Source organism: Sphaerodactylus townsendi, unplaced genomic scaffold (assembly GCF_021028975.2).
Source record: "Sphaerodactylus townsendi isolate TG3544 unplaced genomic scaffold, MPM_Stown_v2.3 scaffold_18, whole genome shotgun sequence".
NCBI lineage: Eukaryota > Metazoa > Chordata > Lepidosauria > Squamata > Sphaerodactylidae > Sphaerodactylus > Sphaerodactylus townsendi.
The window spans coordinates 2,073,448-2,094,321 of record NW_025950341.1 but is presented as its reverse complement, the minus strand read 5'-3'; the positions used below and the strand labels follow the sequence as shown (position 1 = coordinate 2,094,321).

General features: G+C 40.0%; 1 protein-coding gene across 2 annotated transcripts in view; it reads right to left on the bottom strand.

The window, feature by feature from the left end:
* LOC125425023 (influenza virus NS1A binding protein) overlaps positions 1 to 18,839 on the bottom strand; it is a 28,122-nt gene extending 9,283 nt beyond the window's left edge. Inside the window, exons 1-9 of one of the 2 annotated variants that reach the window (XM_048482473.1) lie at positions 18,404 to 18,839; positions 10,934 to 11,176; positions 9,469 to 9,595; positions 8,065 to 8,234; positions 7,571 to 7,646; positions 6,578 to 6,751; positions 4,944 to 5,069; positions 3,472 to 3,579; positions 122 to 248 (exon numbers count right to left, since the gene is read on the bottom strand). In XM_048482473.1, coding sequence (XP_048338430.1) covers positions 122 to 248; positions 3,472 to 3,579; positions 4,944 to 5,069; positions 6,578 to 6,751; positions 7,571 to 7,646; positions 8,065 to 8,234; positions 9,469 to 9,579 — 892 coding nt within the window. In that variant the 5' untranslated portion in view covers positions 9,580 to 9,595; positions 10,934 to 11,176; positions 18,404 to 18,839. The remainder of the gene's footprint in view (positions 1 to 121; positions 249 to 3,471; positions 3,580 to 4,943; positions 5,070 to 6,577; positions 6,752 to 7,570; positions 7,647 to 8,064; positions 8,235 to 9,468; positions 9,596 to 10,933; positions 11,177 to 18,403) is intronic. The other variant, XM_048482474.1, reaches the window with a different exon arrangement.
* Positions 18,840 to 20,874: the final 2,035 nt, after the last annotated feature.

The window sequence follows — 20,874 nt, the reverse complement described above, 5'->3', positions numbered from 1 at the left end:
CAAGATTTTACTAATGAAGTTAGTAACAAATTAAACACCTGCTGATTTCTTTTCCACTACTTGCACATTATTAACACAATGTCAACGATTGGTCTAGGAGAAGTGCCAAAATTCTGCTTACTTGAAGTCTTCTCTGAAGCCACAATTTTCCACTCGTGTTTAGGACTCTGCACAGCAGCATTTGGAGAAAGACTTCCAGAAGAACTGCTACTTATCTGCTTGAGATCATTCTCACGGGGTGGTTTTTTCTGCAAAATCAAAAGGCAGCTACAGAAAGCCAGGGAGCACACCTTGATCTGCCTTTATGTGTCAGGATTAAGCCAGAAACTAAGAAAAAAGGTATCCTTGTCTGTACAGCCTCGTTTATATCACATCTACACAAGGATCACGATGAACTCTAGAGTGCTACTTGTTCACAAAAATTTCCTCAATATTCTGCTTAGTTTCTCTACCTGTCCCATTACTTTCTAGCTTCTTATCATCAAATAACTGACTTTGATTAAGACTGCATGATACTTCCTATTAGTGAAGGACACAAACCCTCATGTTGCTTCAAAGTAAAGCAGTAAACAGTGCACCATCCGTATCAACTGTACAGATGTACACAAAGTGTACACAACCATATCAACTGTGCCTGTACACATCTGAAGACCAGATTATATGAATTCACTGCATTTTTCAAAGGAGATGATGCACATCTATTGTTTATTTATTTATTTATTGGTTAGGTTTATATACCGCCCTCCCCCGGAGGGCTCAGTTTAAACGCTTGTGTTTAAACGCTTGTGTGAATAAATGCAACCCTGCACAGGCCCAAACCTCCTGCTAAACTCCACAAGAGACAGTGCTTACTAAAAAGAAGCAAAACTCAGTATTGTTCATATTTGAGAAGCAATGTGATGTAGAACAAAATCTTTGCCAATACTGATTATGTATGACTTACAGTCTGCACAACACAAAACAGTGCAAATTATCTCGGGTTTCTTAACAAAGATTTAAGTCTCTTTCTTCATGATTTACATTTGTTGCATATCTGAGGATGCAACTTTTTAAAACCAGCACCACAATACTAGTGTATTTTCAAAGATCTACGCAACTTTTTTTAACCAGCATCAAAATTCCTGCTTATCTTTAAAAGATCTACGTTGAATATTCAACTAATTGACTTCCAAGCAGCAGATTCCAGGAAAGATTTTACCTTTTGAAATGAAACGCTTCCACCACTAAATAACTGTTAAGCTATACTAGCTACTAAAGACGCACACTCAGATATATCTAATCTGAAAACATATGCACAAAAACCTTTATATATTCTGGGTATATCCAGATACAAACACACCAACAGAGAATCTTTCCCAAAACTGGAAAATCCAACAACAGATATATTTGGAGCTGCCAGTTTAAACTTTAAAGCTCCCCAAGACAGCTTGGTTCCCTTTCTGCCTGTTGCAGGTTTCCCAGGCACTAGTGTGTGTGTGTGGGGGGGGGGGGGGGGGGGGAAAGGAGACAGCACAGGCAAATGGGAGCATGTGTTTTGGGAACCATTATACGTATGTGAGTGAGTCTTACTGATCTGCCTGGCTGTCGCTGGTTCTGTGGATTGCCATTGATTCTGCTGGTATTGCAAAAGTGTCCCCCCACTTTGCTTAAGTTGGTTCTGCTGGAATGTTCTGGTTTTTATTAGCTCTGTTGGCTTGTGCTGCCACATTGAGTCACAATTATACTGGAATTCTGTGGACTGACTCTGGTTCTGGTGGGCCCTTTTCACATTGGCTTGTGGTTCTGTGGGCTTGTTGATTCTATTTGCATGAAAAAGTTGACCAGTGGCGCATGCAACATGGTCAAGTGTTTTGCTATTGGCTTTTGTCCTGGAGAAAACATGTAGGTTTTCCCCCTTGATGGAAACAATGGAGGAAGGCTTTCTTAGAGAACAGCCACCACCAACTACCATGCAATTTGGTGCGCAGCTTTAAAAACAGATCCTCCACCCCCTCCCAAAACTGGTTCCCCACAGGAAATAATGAAGCTGAATGATATCAGAATCCCCCCGCCCTCAACCCAGATCCAAATACTAAACCAGTATATGGAACCTGAATAACCAGAAATACAGGTATTTTTCAGCTCCCTGATAACTACATCCAAAAAATACTGATTTTTAAAAAATGGACACCCCACTTGATACAATAACTAGAAAACCATCTCTCTCAATTTTGTTTATAAATTTCTTGGTCAATACCAATTTACACTAAAACTCAACAGTGAACTACAGTCAATTAGATTCTACTTTTAGTTTTAATTCCTCATATTCTCAATTCTTCTATACTTGTAATTGAAAATAGTATGTACTTTTGAAGCCAACACACAACAGCAGCAACAATGACTAAATCTAGAAAGAGAACATCTTTCACGAAGTTATCAATGCACAGCACTACAGTATCCAATGTCTTCTACTGCTTCCTGACAGGAATAGTGCTCATCCGAGGTGTGAAACTATTCTCAAAATAACAAATTTGCTCTGTTCATGTTCAACTTGTGCCTCATGCTAGTTTTCTGAAAGGAGACTCCTAGAGTTATGTCAGGATGTCCTCAGGCAGCCCAATCTAGAGGCCATGGCAGCTGGGGATGGCTCCACCACTATGCCACTTCCAGAGGGTTTCCAGGCAGTGTGGAAAGTCAGAACAAAACTGAGAATCCCAGACCACCTGAAAACTCTCCATAGGGCTAAATGGAGTTATGCCTCCCTTTCAGGTAGAATAACTCCAAGGCCTATGCCTGGAGTGTTCCTGCCTCAAAAGCCTGCTGAAAGCCAACTACAACCAGCTCCAGTCTGGAGAACACTCCTAGTCTGCTCCCAGCTGCTTTGGCAGCCAAGTTTAGGCCAGCACAGCTTGGTAGGACGCAGGATCTTCTCGGTTGGGCACTAAACAGGGCAGAAGTGCCCACCTGCCTCCCAGTTTGCCCTCCCTGCTGGCAAAAGTGCACTTATGCCGGGGGGCAGGGTAAGTAAATATGCCAACCCAGTCCCGTGCTGGCTCTAAGAGTTGATTCTCCCTTCCCCCAATAGGATCGGGCTGCTAGTCACATACTGAGTTAACAATTCCCAAAAGCTGCATTATACACTGAAACAATGAATATAAAGGCTTCTATAGCATTCCTTTTCCCTCTGTTTTCCTAAATTATAGTTGCAGTCTTTTGTTATGGCTTATTGTCCACACTCTTCACAAAACATTCAGCAAAGTTACTTGATTTCCAATCACTAGCCTTGTGCTTATTTAAGTCACACATTTAACATCAATTAGTTTTGTTAGGCTACCGCTCAAACTAGAGACCACACAAGCCATCTATGTTAGCTATTATCCCATCTTCTCAACACTTGCCTGTCTTTTGCTGTTACTGCAGTACACAACCTTTCAGTTGTGCCACACTACTCTTTCTAATTTGAGGTTACCTCAGACTGTGTGCAATTTGTACCTGCACAAACTGAATGTGGTCATCATCACTGCCATACACCTCAGCCTGTCCATCTAGTAGATTTCCATCAAGCAGCTTGTGATCAGCTGAGTAGTACAGCGTTTGAACCTGCAAAACAACAGAACACCCATGTGGCTACTGTCTCCATAGCTACTTAACTACTGGCACATAGTACACAGACTCCACAAGGTTTCCGGTATGGTTCAGATCATTTCATCTCAATCTATCAGAACGGCAAAATTGAAAAGGGAAGTTGCTTTCACGATGATAAGATCTTCAAACATCTGGTGATGGATCCTTGCTTTCTCAGCTCAAAAGACATCTTCACGTTCCTTGACTTCTGTTTTCCCAATACAATAACATTAAGGAATGAGACAAGTACAGTGTACATTAACCAACAGAACAAACTATAACAAACTCAAACAAGATCTTTTTTGCTATTGCCTAAAAACAAGTTTCTTTTTTGCATAATACAATATTTTCTTTGTCCAATTATATAAATCAAGCAGAATTGGATTCATAACAGGGTTCTTACAAGATAACAGGGCTCCATTACAAGATACCATATGAAATGTATCAGAACTGCAATTGGATGTTTGCCCATTTACCTGGGATTCTAAAAAGGTATAAAAGAGAATATGTGAGGTGAGCAAACGAAAGTGTTACTTACACAGATGTGTAAGTACCGGAGAAGCTGCCTTGAGAACCTTGGCTATGAGTGTGGAGTAAAAATGTTTAATAAATAAAATGTTAAGTGAATGTGAAATGTATCTAACTTGCCATCATGGAAAGGTACTTTTCACTTAAATTTTTCTAACAGTTTGAAATGTAGACCACTGCAATTCTTTAAATGCTGGTATTTCAAATTTATACCAACTAGCTGCAAAGCCTAGGCTTATGAGTATGGCCATTTTATACACAACATGTTTTTCAAAAGTAAAGATATCCTGTAAAGAAGTAAACACCATTAAACATCATCATCGTTCTCTGCCCACAGCGGATTTTCTTAGGAGAACTGGGGCAGGACTGCTGCTTCTTTACGTGAAGTTTCTTCTATGTTCTTCAGCCTTGGGTATCCTAGTTTTGTTAATAAACCTATGGGGAGATAAATCAATGGGGAGGAACAGCCATTAGAACCTTTTACCTATTTTGCTCTTTAAGCAAAATCCTGTAAAGGAATGCATTAAGAACATATAGCTTTAGAACCACCGCCCCATTTAAATATATATATATATGTATATAGATGCTATATTTGAGTACAGTGAGTAAAAAAGGGACATCAAAAGATCAGACTTAACAGTTTACATAGTAGCTCACCTGGAACCCCCCTAGTTTCTCAGGTTAGGGATACCTATAGTAAAATTTAAATTCTTCATTTAAAAAAAAAGAAAAAAGAAAAGGGATCAACCTTAATTTCAAGAGAAAAAAACCTTAGTGATGGACTACCAACAACTCATTTTCTTTAGACTAACCTCTTCCATAAGATCTTCTAGACTGTCTCCATTCTCCCAAATGCTGCGCTGTACCCAGTTGATTACCTTTGTGTATAGTTTGCCATTGCTGGGCAAGCTAACATTGTCTTCAAGCATGACCTCCAGCTGGAATGAAAAGCAAAACAAAGGGTTTAATGTTAATCACGAACACCCTTATATGATACAATCACTATGCCAACATAAGGAACTGTACTATTTTACCAGTCAGGTGTGATTACAATCTGTCTCAGAAAAAGATGTTAGTAGGGATGTATGCTCCTCAGCCACAGAACTCAACATGCCAGACCTTCTCTGTTGTAGAATGTGCTGCCTGGATCCCAATTCCTACTTGCCCTGCTCCCTCCCATCTGTTTGAAAGTCATTCAATTAACCAAAAAATGCTCTTGTATCAAATCACCATGTTCAATAATGCACAAAATAATGGTTTAAACTAAGACAGAGCATAAAAATGAATAATAATTCTCACATTCATTTGGACTCAATAGTATACCGCCCATAGGGACATGGGGTCACCCATGTCCCCGGGCGCATGCCTTTTGGTCACGTGCTGGGGGTGCCACTTGCCACATCCAAAGCTAGGAGGCCTCTCCTGTTGGGAATCATGCCTGAGGCCAGGTTCAGCCTGCTGGTCAGGTGGGCTGGCTCCTGCACTCCCTGGCCATGGCACCTGCCTGAGCCACAAGCCAGTGTGCACCCTTTGGCCCAGCTCCAGCAGGCTGCTCTTTTAGCTGGAGAAACCTGGTGGCGGCGCTGCCACGCAGCCCTTGGCTCTGCCCCTCCAGGTTGCTCTTTCAGCCAGCAAAGCATCTGCCAGCAGAAGGAGCGGTCTGGCGGCGCTGCTGTCACACACCCCTTGGCCTGGCCCTGCCATGCTGCTCGGAACCACCGCCGCCAGAGCAGCTGCCGGCTAAGGTAAGTGGGATGTGGGTGTGGCCCTAGGCACCATTTTCCCCTGGTGCGCCTCTGTTTGGATTATATTCTAGTGCGGAAGCACATAAATTTCATGACCGCTGCACCTCAACTTACTACAAATGTGTAACTAAGTATAGAAAGAATTTTTCTTTAAGATGTATGATATCCTATCATAATCTAGCATGCCCAAGAAATGGTATCCAGGATGGGCTATACAGAAAGGATCAAAGTTGACAGGGGTAGAACTCTCCATATCCCAGCAACTGAAATCCTCAACCAACAGATTGGTTCCCAGAACAGCTCTTGCTTGCACCCTTTTATCTTCTTCAAGTTGAGTAGCTTGAAGCTGTCTGAAGAATAATAAAATGTTGCACTTGACAACACTGTTGCAGCCAGGACAATATGTCAGTCACTGCTCACACTGTGTTGGCCTCTCCAGGAGATACAGTGCAAGTCTGCGCACACTGCACCCCAGGAGTCCTATGCACAGGAGAAGGTTCCTTCCTATAATAGTGTGAATGTTGCTACTTCTAGATAAAAATATAGTATCAGTAACTGTGATAAACAGAACCATTGAACATGTTCAAAACCTGTTATTATGACTTTTAATCAATATAATGTAATGATCTATTTAAAGTTACAGAAATATTAATATATTTAACCCACACTTATGTCATAATAAAGGAGGGGACAGTACTGACCTTTAAGCGTGGCAGTTTCAGAAATTCTTCTTGTTCAGAGATAGGTAGCAAATGCTCCTGAATGTAACCATCAATTTTGTTCAGTAAGCGTGAATCACCCATGTTGCTTGCAAAGTTTCGATACGAGATGCAGCTTTCAACATTCATCTTGGAGAGCAAATAATCTCCACAAACCTTAAAAAGAGAATAAACATTATTATATGCTGATTTAAATGGAGCTTTCCTACACTAAAAGCACACTTTATATTTATATTAGTATAGTGGGCTATAAAATGTGCCATGATATTCAACACAACTTAGGCTTTAATTATTATCACATTTCTTACTAATTTAAAACAACTTGTACATGTCACCAATTTTTATGACACATTTTTCTATAATCATGAAGCTATAAAATAATTAACCAGAATGAAAGACAACTATCAAGATTCTTACATGAAAAGAAACAGTTTATTGTATTGGAAGAATGCTATCAACCCTTGCCTTTGAGTTGAGCCACATCTCTCCCTTCTAGGAGCTTTGGATTTTGTTTTATTTTGTATTATTCATGTTTATACTATTTTGTATTATTCATGTTTATAGATGACGTAGCTTGCAGGGAAACTGATGTAGTTTTCATTTATGACAGAAAAATGGGTTTCAGATATCTACAGGACATCCACTTAAATGCTGTAACATTCTACAACATTTAGTTGAAAGTATCATTTTAAAAAAATGTAATCCTCAAAGTTTTTGGAGCTAAAGGCCAATCTGTACAACATATTCAGTTAAACTGTTGAAAGCCTTAAGATACAAGTATGAAAAAACACTTTATAATCGCCTCTGAATATGTATTCAGAACATACTCCAACTCTGATAGATGTATTATTAATATGCCTATTCAGATCTTTTTCTAGCATGCAATCACAGTTAGGTGCTCATTTAAAATAAAGCTTTTCCTCAAGCCATACAAGGGCAGCCACCGAACCCCTTTCTAGGGGCCTGAAATCATACCTGTTTGACTCTCTCCATCTTCAGCTTCTTTGCTGCAGAGTATACATCCTTTACCAGTTCTTTGTCAGCTTTCAATCTGTTAAAGTTATATAATTACTTTTAGAATTTTTAGTGAACAAAGATTATAATTTTATTTATTTATATTTCTATGCCATCCCTTCCCTTGTGGACTCAGGGCAGCTTCCAACATTTAGAATACAATCAAAACATAAAACCATGAATAACAACAACAAATTAAGATTCCTTTAAAATAAGACAAATAACCCTGCCAATATAAACAATAGAGGGGAGGAGAAGAGGGAGGTCATTTGGATGGTACAAATGTAGTTGCCTCAACCATAAGCCTGGTGGAACAGCTCTGTCTTACCCACTCTGTGGAATTTCATCAGGTCCCGCAGGGCCCAGGTCTTGCTAGACTGAATGTTCCGGCAGGTAGGGGCCAGGGCCGAGAATATCAGATACATATTATATACATAATAAAACCCACCACTTACTGAGCAGTATAGGCATAATTTAACACAACTTCAACTGCTTCTGGATTAAGATCATCAAACTTCACATGGGAAACTCCATGAGAGTCGCTGTCATTATTGAAGATTTCAAATAGATAAGGACTGCAGCAAGCTAGTACTGCTCTGTGTGCCAACATCTCATGTCCACATACCTTTATCAAAGTAAAACATGTTTAAAATGTAAGTCAATGCATACCACTGAATGTATTACAAAGCAAGAAGGTCATTTACTGACTGATAAAAGATTGAACTCCTTTAGTTTCAGCTGGTAAAAATTAAGCACTTTAAAAGTTTCACTGATTTTAACAAGGCAGCTAAGATGAGCTTAAATCTTTACAGGTAAAATCAGTCACTATCAAGATTATATACCTTTGGTTGGATCATTATCCTAATTAAGAGACTGAACATTAAGTTTTCAAAGGATTCCTTATAGTGGTTTGAGATTAACTCTGAATGCACAAGAAGAACTAAGTTATCAACCAGTACTGGATAGGACTGTGTTCCATTAAAACATGTTTGCAACATGGAAAGTGTTATGAGATCAGTTGTGTACTTGTTTATTGTCTATAGTACAGAACACCTTTAATCAATTTTTATTGATCAATCATCCATCCACCTCAAAAAAGTGTGTTTTGATCAGATATCCATTTCATGATTATATTCCGATTAGATTAGTTTTTATGTAAGGCTGCCCTGGAAAAGGTCAGAAACTTACTGCCCTAGAATGCTGTGGTAAGACTGCTTAGTACAGCAGGTTACTGGGAACATATCAATAATGAATAAACTTACACTGGCTGCTAATTTGTTTCTGGATATATGTCAAAATGCTGATTTTTGCTTTTAGAGTCCTAAACAGTTAGGGATTAAAAAAATCTGAAAGGCCTGGGTATTTCTACATGAACCTCTCTAAGGCTTTATCTTGCATGTTCTCACCTTCTATTAAGGTAGGTGGCTTCAAGTCAGAGCCTTCACAACTGTGAACCTTGCTCCCTGTACTGGTTTGCTGGGTCCCAACTCTTTTCAGCTTTAAACACCAGGTTTAAACACCAGGTTTGTTTCCTCAGACCTTGGATATGAGTACTTTTCTTTACTCCCACCCTGTGCTCATTTTAATTTTTCAAAATTTGGATTCAGATGTTAGTTTGATCTCATGTTATTGTGCAACATCTCAAGATCAATGTTATGAGGCAGCACAGAAATAAATAGATAAATGTAGAAATATATAGGACTAGTAATACTTCCTGCTACATACAGCTGATGATTGTGCTAGTATTACAATCAGTTTGTACATTAAAGGATTATTTCTAAAAATAAACGGATATTCTATAGTCCCACAACAGTGTACTGAAAACCTCAAAATAAAAATACTCAGTCATTTTAAGTTACCTGGAGTTTAACATCACAGAACTGGCCACTTTTACGCAACGCATTTAGCTTGGCAACAGAAGACTCAATGAAGTTTTCATCTTCGAACATCAAATAGCCATTAGGAATCATCTTGCTGTTTCTGTAGCTGAAAAAGGAAGAGTTTATAATATTTAATGTAATTAAGTGCAACCCTATTTCCAGACACAAAGCCTTCTTAGATATTTTTATCCTCACATGTACCCAATTGGAAGTTTAAAATTCTATAGTAATACTAGAAATATAGCACATGGTTATCTTGCACTGAACAGAAGACTAACTAAAACAATACAATAAAAACGTAAACCCAATTAATTTTATAGAACATAGAAATGATCAGGTTTTGTCATTAGATAATAATACTTAGGTATTATCTATCCAGGTTTGCCAGCCGAGGAATTGTTATAGAGCTCATATAGCCTTCTTATTCTCCCATCAGTGTATGCACACAAGTACACAATTTCAAGAACCAGTTTCAAGTAAGCTTATAATCCCCTGTAGCGCAAGTCATCTGAGCTCAAAGAAAATGTGTAGTGCCTCCCATCTAGCATGTGCACTGAATTATGATAGTTTGTGCTCTTAGTTTACATCTAACTTATGAGCCACCACTTCTTTAACATTGAATCCAAACAGCAAATTCCAAGTGCTCTTCAAACACAATCCTACATATGGCTGCCATAGGGCAGGCCTACAAGTGGCCAGATTGTACTTTCTCTCCCTTTTAGCCTTCTGTAATTCTAACCACCAGTCTTAGTAATGCTAGTCTTACTGCCAAGTGTGTGTTTAATACAGGTTTATGTTGTGGAAGGGGTACATGGAACCCTCTACTTCTTACTTCTAGTCTTAGAGCTTGTGGGACTGCAGGTTCCAAAGTCAGTTTTAGCACTGTATTCTTTCCACAGTGTAGCACTAGTCACGCAGGGGTAGGGAACCTGCAGCTCTCCAGATGTTCAGGAACTACAATTCCCATCAGCCTCTGTCAGCATGGCCAATTGGCCATGCTAGTAGGGGCTGATGGGAATTGTAGTTCCTGAACATCTGGAGAGCCGCAGGTTCCCTACCCCTGCGTGGAACCTTGAGTCTTTCCTCTCTTCAACTCCAAAGAGGCAGTAACCCATCAGAGTGGCATATATGGGGGCAATTACTTGTTATTTACATATCCTGCCTTCTTTATATAGTATTTTACAGATGAACTACAGTACTATTTTCTCATTCAACAGCTTACATTAAAAATATACATACTTTTGCTATGACCTGGCCATTATTAAAATTTGCTCAGTATCATTATTTTATAATCAAACAAAGATTAACAGAGCATAATAAAACCGAATATATGGGGGGTGGGGGTGGAAACCCTGAGAAAGCCTACCTTCGCCACTACACAGTTATAGCCCTTCAGGTCCCCAGAACTGATAATACATGTCCATACATTTAAATAAAAGCTTACCAACTAAATATATGCAGGAATTTTGCAAATAGACGACTGTAAATATTCCAATAACGCTACTGTGTATTAATAGAGCACGTCAATTTATTTATGTTCCTTCTTTGGTGAACAAAAGCTTGCAAAAATGCAGGGAGATGTGTCTTTTAAATGGATGACTCCAAAACTATCAGGCTTCAAAACGATGTAATCAATCCTTAAAAGCTATAGACATGAACTTCTTCTGTGATAATCATGCATCATAACCTGTGACAGAACACAAATGAAGTAGATGAACTCAGAATTTTTGCCTTCTTATAACTTCATTACAGTGAGACTTAAGAAAAGGAAAACCAACCCCCCCCCCCGAAACAATGAGTGATATTTAAACCGCATTTCCCACCAGTAAAGGGAGATTTTCATTGCAGACTCCCAGTGCTGTACCCAGCACTGTTCTTGACTCCCAAACAAAGCATTTGGGTACATTAACTAAGCTCCACTCATGGTACCCTGGATCCAACACATTATTTTTCATTATAGATATACATGGGGAACATCAACACTTATTTGCAAACTGAAAAACATTTTAAATGAATATGTACTTGCAAAACAACTATCTGGGAGTGCATCCACACATAACTGATACTGTGCTGTAGCAGTAATTCAATGAGTTTTATGTGGACAAGACAATCTAGTTATAAATGATCACTGCTACAATGAAATCAGACCACAATATCAACAGTGGATGGATAAAGCCTTAGTACTACTGTAAGCACAGTAAGCCAATTTCTGTTACAAGTATTGACAAAGCATTCCTATGAAGAGTTGAATTCAGAGGCCTTTGACTAAGGAAATTCTCTACAGGATTGCACTGACAGGTGCAATATATACAATAACTGAAATCCTACCATAACAGACTTCAACAGCCATCAATTCAAAAGTTTCCACTGTAGTACTTTGTTGGAGTGAGCCTGCTTTAAGGGAATAATTTTCTAAAGAAATATTTCAAAGTTTTTAAACCACTAACACTTTTCAGCACAAACAATGGTGTAACTTTTCAGTGTTTAAAATTAGTGCAAAATTAGAAGGAGGAGAATGAATTCCAATGAACAGTTGGATTTGTGTCCAGTAGGACCTTTGACACCAACAAGTTTTTTGGAGTAAAAGCTTTTGAGAGTCAAAGCTACCTTTGGCAGATCTGATGAGGGAAGCTTTGACCCTTGAAATCTTATTCCCCCCCCCCCCAAAAAAAAATTTGGTCCCTAAAGTGCTGTTGAACTCAAATCTAACTGTTCTACTCCGGACCATGGCCACTCCATTGGTGGAATTCAGCAGGTTCACACCACTTCGACAGAATGGGTTGTTAAAATGGTGCTTGTAAACAAACAGTTGTTAAATTATTTAAATCCCACCAGAACCAATTGTTGAATTATTTGAATCCTACCACTGGACTACTCTCTGAAATGAAATTCCAATTAGATACAAAAGACTCTGTCTCCACAGAGCTAAGCAAGTCAATTTTGCTGTTAATGCTACTTATTTCCTACAATTTTAAAATCATTCTCCATGGGACTCTGATAATTGTCAATGTTTTAGGCCAAGCTATTTTCACTATAATATATAAATGTGTGATTAAGTTACAGCCCATGAAATGACCCACACTTTTCAAGTAACCTGATAGTCAAGGCTGTATTCAGATATCCTCATACTCATACACACTCCCTTCCTTCTCCCTTTGTGTACAGACCAAAGATTAAAGACATTCAAATTCTTGAACTTTTCATCTAACCATAATTTACTGTGACATCCAAATTCAAATGCTTTAACAAATTGTGGGTTCTCCTTGCCCACACACCAGGATTCAGACAGTTTGTCAGTAAAAACAAATCTCAATTTGCTAAGCCATTCAAATTCAGATATCAAAATTATTTATGGTTAGCTACAAGGACACATACTTCCATTATTTAAGTTTCAGAAAAATGATATGCAGTGGATGTTGTCATCCACTCATCCAACAAAATTTAACCCTTTTCCAAAGAGATCAGAGGGACCTCTCAGTTTCGCTCGAAATTCTCCACAGCATTATTTTCATGACATGTTAATTCTGTATCAGTTTGGTGATTACAATATCTCTTCATTCATGTAAGATGAGACATATGAAAATTTTTGCTTTGCCTGTGACTTCACTTGCATAGCCAATAATGTGGCTTCTAAATATAAAACTGCCACTCTGACCTAATAGGGTATTTGACATAGCATCAATTCATTGTTTAGTGATTTTATTAAACAATGAATCCTTAAAAATTGAGAATGCTTTGCAGAAATTCAGCATTGTAAATTTTTCTATGAAGTTTTCCATTTCAGAAAGTTTTCTGTGCTTATCTAAAGGAATATGTTTCCCTGTAAACTGAAAAGTTGAGATTAACAAAATGACTGAGGTAATGAAGTGGGGAATTTTCAATGGTAAAGGAGCTGGAGTAAACAGTAAGAGCAAGGTCAGAGAAGATCTGTGAAACAGAACAAGTATCTGCACCATTTCCAGGACCAATAAATAAGAAATCCTTCTGTGTTCCCATACTAGCAGTTTATTGGTTTATAGTAATACATTATTGTTGGCGAAGTAGTAAATAATTTGTAGTTACAAAGCAACATTTTATACAGTATTGGGTTGGATCCAATGATCATCTTGTGAAGATAGAAAGGCACTTTACTAGTAAAAGAATGGGGATTTTCATCAGTTGCACTATCCTGACACAATCCTCCATCTTATCTTATGTCCAGTGTTTTTCCTGAGATCTCCTCAATTACAAAGGCATTATTTCACAAATATGGGGGGAATGGGAGGTGAAGAAGTTCCATTTCACAAACTTTGCTCCACATACAGTACTTTGGATTCAATTATGAGTCCTAGTCTGAATTTGTTAAAACCCAACTGAAAGCATTGAATACAGCTAAGGGTACAGGAAGCAAAGAAATGCAAAAATTATAATGCATGGAATATGCAGAATGAGCTATGTGTACACATCAATAAATGTAGTTTAAGGAGCAACCTAACAGATAGCATCCTATCAAGAAATTCCTATCCTATCAAGAGTTCCTATCCTATCCTATCAAGAGTTACGTTCAGATGTAATGATCTGTGGTTCGTTTAGTTTGTGCAAACTCTAATGGATACAAGTAACAAATACTAGTTAATATGTAAAGCCCATTTTATGTATGTCTTGCCTCCTTCACAATTCCAAATATAGACGACATCCTTCCGATATTCTAGCTTCTGTGCTGAGGCAGCTGCAAGGAGCAATGGGACTCGAAAAATTATGGTTTGTGAATTTAGACATCACAAATTCCAAGCATAAATTGTTAACAAACCAGCCACAACCCTAATTTGAGATTCTTGTTTGGTGCCTATGAACAAACACTAGTTGGATTTTCTGCATTCAGACATCACAACAAACCACAATTTGACCACATCATGATTTATATGTCTGTTTCTTGGTGTCTGAATGCAGCCAGGAAGGTGACTCTGATAAGAACAAGTAAAAGCATAGGGTACACAAAAGCTATGGTTGGGGCAATACCCCGAAACTGATCTTAGGGATGCTTTAGGGCTAGACATTATTGTGGGTATAAAACACTACTGAGTCCTCTTCCAGTAGCAACTGGAATATAATCACATTTGTGTTTCAACCACTACTTTGGCTCACATCTTTCATATGTTGCAGAATGAATTAGAATTCTTGCTCTAAAACCCATTACTATGAATCTCCATCCATAGTGGGACTAAAAACAAATCGTTTTTCTCTTTTAATAGATGTATTTGTATCAACACCACATTAGGGTTTTTTTGTGGTGAGGGTGATGCTTGGAAGTGGTGAGTTTGCTTCAGAAGACAAATTATTCAGGACTTGCTTTTGCTTTCTTAAGACACCCACACTCTAGAACAGTGGTTCTCAGCCTGGGGGTCGGGACCCATTTGGAGGTCGAACGACCCTTTCACAGGGGTCGCCTAAGACTCTCTACATCAGTGCTTTCCATCTGTAAAATGGATAAATGTTAGGGTTGGGGGTCACCACAACATGAGGAACTGTATTAAAGGCATTAGGAAGGTTGACAACCACTGCTCTATAATATACTGCATCATTTTTTTCAACTTGCTCTTTTCAAGACAACCTTGTCTCCACAGTCAACCAAAAAGCAATGCAGTGCTACATAGATGCCTGTCACTTGAAATCCAAGCTAATCAGCTTTGTTTACCTTCATATGACTTCTTATTTCTCTGTAATTTCCATTTCTTGAAGTTCCTTGTAACAGTCAAATTAAGTTTCCTCCAGAAAACCCAAGTGATTTATGAATAAATACTGGAACCCCTACCAGCGGCTCTCTGTTTCTTACTGGAATTGGAAGACCATCCAGCCCAATTTCTTGCTTTTAAAATAACCCATCTTGATCTTATTGCATAAATTCTCAACTTTACACTGGAAAATAAAATTTCCAAGAAAAAAAAAAGGCTGAAGATTTTATTTAGCTTGCTCAGAGACCATCTTTTGACCCAAAATGATCCATAAGGCAGTTAAGAATATCCAGTGAAACACAATAAAATCAAAATCCATTCCTACACTAAAACCCATCAGACATAGAAGGCAGCCCTACAACAGTATCAATATTCAACTCCTCACCTCCTGACAGTGCCAACTAACTTTATAGAGAAAATGTGTTTTCCAATCAGAACTCAAACTAGATAAACCCCTTAACATTAAAAGTATGCATAAGCCTTGGCTCAAACAAGAATTGCTTTCAAAATATTTTTACACTCACAACATGCAACCACACAACCTATGTAAAATTAATTTTATAACTATTTTAAAATCCTTTAATTCTTCAAAAATCATCTTGAAATGTGTAAAAATACTGCTAATTTGCATTCTGCAAATATCTTCCAATTTATAATCTATCCATTTAGAGAAAAATAGACAAACTGTTACATCCATGGCCCACAGCATAGACTTAATTTTTTAGAATAAACTTTACAAGTTACATCAATTCTCTTGCACTTTCCTGAAGCTTAGCTTACTTACATTTTGCAGCTTACAAAAAAGCAGCCAGAAAAATGGTTCTTCTGATAATATTGGTTACTCCAAAGTGTACTGCTGTCTATAGGAATAGACTACACTTTACATGCAAATGATCAAAACAAAATCAACAATTTATTTTTAAGAAGCATAAAAGAAAGTCTACTTTGACTACAGTCACGAGATGGAGAGGGGCAGAAGAGTGCTTCCAGACATATGCTTACTCACCCTAGGATGAAAAAACATTTTACAAGGATAACAGACTCTTGCACCCCAGGAACCTGGCAGAGAGGGAAAATCAACTTTGTAGGAGGGCAAATTTTAAGCAAAAAATTGGTTGTTGGTGAAAAGATGACAACTACTCACACCCTCACTGCAAGCTCTGGTCCAAGTCAACAACTCCAAACAACAAAAGAACAAATACTGCTGCCAATACTTCAGTGTGCAATATAAGCATGTAACATGTAGCTTAACTTAAGTTTGTTTCAGAATAAGTCTGCTACTGTTTCTGCTTGTAAAATTCCATTAGGTGTCAGTCACTCTTTCCTTCCAGTGGTCAAAAGTGTAAAAATATGAAACGTAATGCTAACAATGCCAGTAAACAACACGGCAAATAGCTTATGCTGATACAAGATTATAAACCACTGTATGTTTACCATTATCCATAAAATAAAATCAAAGGCTGGATAAAATTAATAGTTGCATCACTGTCCTTGTCTGGCTGTTGCCTGACAGACTGCATGAGCAGAAAATGAAAGGGATGCAAAGACAGGTGCCAGGTATTTGTTTATACAATAATTCAAAACATATATAGATTTCTTGTCAAGGTAAAACAAGTGAAATATGTGGAAGACTAGACCTTCATGAAAGTACTATAGACTTGAATCCTTCCTAGATATACATCTTTGCTTTATAATCACCTCTTGATTGGCTAATATGCCTTCCCTTCCACCCAATCCTACCTCCAGCAACAGCAAACATATCGGTAACAGGATGTGGCAAACTGGAGAGGGAACAAAGAACCTCAGTGTCAAAGGGAATAGGAAAATGTACTTTAAATGCATGTAATGTACACAATTAGTAATTATTTGCCCTGCTTCCCAGCCACTCTGACATCACAGGTGTATTTGCCAATTCTCTTTTCTCCTTCAGAAGTCTGCATCCTCCCTCCAGACAAAGAGACAGAAATGGACATTGGCTTCTTCAAAGGTTTACACAGTCAACCTTTTCAGAATTGGATATAGTAAAGGTCAGAGAACTGTATCTTCCTTTCTGTGACTGGAATGAGGAGGATCTCGGCCTTAGTTGTAAGATGAGACCTTTCAGGAAGTTCAGATTAAACTGGCAATGCATAAAAAAAGGCATCCACCTTGGATTTTGCTGCCACAGCAAATGGAACATAAATGACAGTATCCAAAAGGGTAGAGAAGCAGAGTTCAAAATCCACAAGGAATCCTGGATAGCCTCACTGCACAGGGTTGGGTGAATCCCTCACCTCTCAGCAACAAAAAGAGCTATACCCAGTGTGAGAATTTATGATAGCCAAAATGTTTTTACACACTTTGCCTCTTTTCAAGATAAAGTAGGAAAGTAACTACATGGAAAAGGTCAATATCTGCCCATATTAAGAACTAGAGCACATCAGTCTAGCCAGGATTACTACTCCCCCTCCTCACTCACACACATTTTTACTAGCAGGAAAACACTGCACACCTGAGCTCAGAAGGAACACGACGACTCTGACGCACTTGGCTAGCACACTGTGCGTATGTTAAATACCAAGGTTCTCAAAAGCAATGAAGAAATAAGGAAACAAACCGTCTTCCCCATACTACATGAGAGATTCCTCATTGAATTTCAAGGTCAGTTTCATCTTCCCCAACTGGTAGCAGTTCCCCAAGGTCTTGCACATCACCTGATCCTTTAAACTGGAAAGGTCTGGGGTTGAACCTGGAACCTTCTGCAAGGAACGCAAATGCTTTACCCCTAAACCACGACTTCATGCACACCCATACGCACATATTTCTTCCAAAAACATGTTTCTGAGCCAGTTTTTCCCTCCTAGCATTTTCCCATTACCTCAAGGAATAGCATTCAGACAGCACAATTCAAGTGTCTTCAAAGCACTCCACATACACGATGACAGTCATTTTAGAGCCCTGCAAAGCATGCCAGTGCCCCCCTCCTTTCTTCTTCCACTGCAGCTTTACCCTTCTTCCTTACCCCCCAACCATCACAAACACCCCTTTAGAGGCCGATGTCTTGTTTATATTTATTTTATCGGGAACGAAATCCCCAGGAGCTTAGTTTCCTAACCTGATCCCCTGTCCACCAACTCGAAACAAGCCCCATCGCGGTCTCTGCCCTCCACCCCCCGAGTATAAACGTTGCCCAGCTTTCAGCCTCGTGCGTTTTGTCCTTTTACCTGGTGTCTCTCAACGTAGACGATCCCGTTCATATTGGGAGCCTCCAGGCTGTTGAGGAGGGAGCGAGGCTGCCGCTTCAAGGGCGTGGGGAGCGCCGTGGTACTTTAAGTGGGGCTGAGCACAAAAGTGGGACAAGGAGCAAAGGATCGGGGGGTGGGGAGAAGGGGAAAGAAAAAAAAGGGAAGGTGGGCGGCGGCTGTGGCAGGAGATGGCGGATTCACCAGCAGCACCCTTCGTGGCTCCGACGATAGAGATCTCCGGCGTGCGCGCGCACGCTGGAAGAAAGGCGGGAAGGGACCGCGACAGTCGCGTTGAGACAAAGAGGAAAGGAGGAGATGGAATTATTTTTTAAATAAAAGAGCACACAATTCTTCGCCCCACTCTGACGGAGGCAACCAGCCTTCTGCAGCGCCTCCGACTGCGGCGGTTGGTGCGACCAGTAAAAGTCCGTTGGGGCCACGCCCCCTCCCGCGCCTCGCGGAGACGTTTCACAGCCGGAAACCCTCCGCGTCGCCTCACGAGGAGGCGGATTAGAACGTGCAGGGAGGAATGGAGCGGAGGGAGAAAAAGGAATCGCTACACTCGTTCGAGAAGGAAAAGGAGTCCTTCGCCACCATACAAAAAATCCGGAGGCTGCCATGCCTCTTTCTCTCCCCACCGCCCCATTTTGCTTGCTGCAAAGTGGGTCAGTGAAAGGGGGTGGGGCTGTTATCCCTGCTCATGAGACTTAAGGCATTTTTAAAGTGGTTCTTCCCGCCTTAAAAAAAAAATAGCAAACGTGTTTTGTGTAGGAAAAAAGAAAAAAAACGTGTTGCTTGTACCTGTGGTGGTGGTGGGCGGATGGCGTTGTCGCTGGACGCCTCCCGCTGCAGCGAAAAGAGACGAATATGATTTCGTCTGCCCAGCTGTCGTTTGTGCAACCTGATGCTGCGTGTCTTTATTCAGAAGTGGCTTTACATTTTACTGGGAAGTTAGCCCTGTTACTGCTGAGTAGCCCTAGGAGCATGAGTGTGGGGCTGCAGCCGCTGTGAAGGGACATAAGGTGCTTTACAGGGCGGGTGTGCCACATGCAACCTTCAAAGAAACCTTGCCAGGGCTGGGAAATCATCCTACCGAGTTTTGCAACAGGCGAAGCTGCATAGTCCATAGCCAAACCCAGCACCCAAACAAGGTGCTCCTTTACTTAAGGGCAGGCCCTGGTAAGCCTGTGAATAGAAATACAATTTCCATTGGAATCATCTGCATTTATTAACACTGCTGCAAATAAGACATTCTGTAAGTCATTCCTTTCCTTCTCCAGGCATTAAGAAAGCAGATCGACCTTCAGAAAGGAGCCACTGGCTCTTGAAATCTCATAGTTTATGCTCTTGGTCCCAGAAAACTGTCTGGAAAACTGGACTGTCTGGTTTCTGGATAGCTGAATGTGGACAGTTCGATGAACAGCTTTCTATAACAGGTTTTGTTTCAGACGTATGTGCCATGTGGCTAGAGATGGAAAGATGCCAATAGCCGTTTTGTTTGTGTTTCTCTGCAGACATCAGTCCATACTCACTAGAAACTGAAGCCATACATAATTTTGCTGGTTCTGCATCACTTGACCTATATTCCCATTTATGTGTTAACCTATCTGTTCAGTACCTTGTTGTCTGAGCAACTGTGCGACAGAGCTGCCAAACCTGTGTACAAAACCAGATCATCCATATCCATCTGTTTCATTTTGAACAGTGACATGGCGAGCAGCTTAAAATCTGTAAATGCAATTGAGGTATTGCAATTGTAAGATGGTTAACAAGATCTATTCATAACTTGACTTGTTATTCTCTGCATCTGAACCTGGTGGGTTTTATTTCATTCCCGCCCCTTCCCATGCTTTTTAGAGCTGCATTTATCTCTATTTCCACCATATTTATGCTGTTCTTTTGAAGTTTCTAAGGTCAAATCCTCACTTGAAATTTGCACGCAGATCCAAACCTGTTTGTTGTGAAACCGTGTCCTCTTCATCGGAGTTTCTCCCTCCCCACCGCAGCGAGCACACGGCAGACACACCCAGTTGCAGAACTCTTAGCAATCCCCACTACCAGGCGAGCTCGCTTCGCCGGTCTCTCCTAATTGGCTGGCGTGCCTTGATGGGGCGGGACCTTTTCCCACAGCGGAAACGTACCTTGTAGGGGTGTGATCAAAAAACCAGCGTGTAAAAGTTTAACTATGCAAATAGTTAATCGTTACCTGTGTAAACCATTAACAATTCAAAGTGACACGTTTGATTGTTTAACGTTTGCGTCCGCTTCTGCTGGCCGATCGCAAAAGTGGAAACGAAACCCAAAGGTGCTATTAAGGCTCTTGCGCCATCGCAGCACTGATCGGTTGCCCAAATTCAGCATCACACTCCAGGGCGGGAAACGAGTCAGGGTTTCAACCCCCATCCCTCCCCTCAGATCAGCTCTGAACCGTGTTAATGGGGTCTATGCCA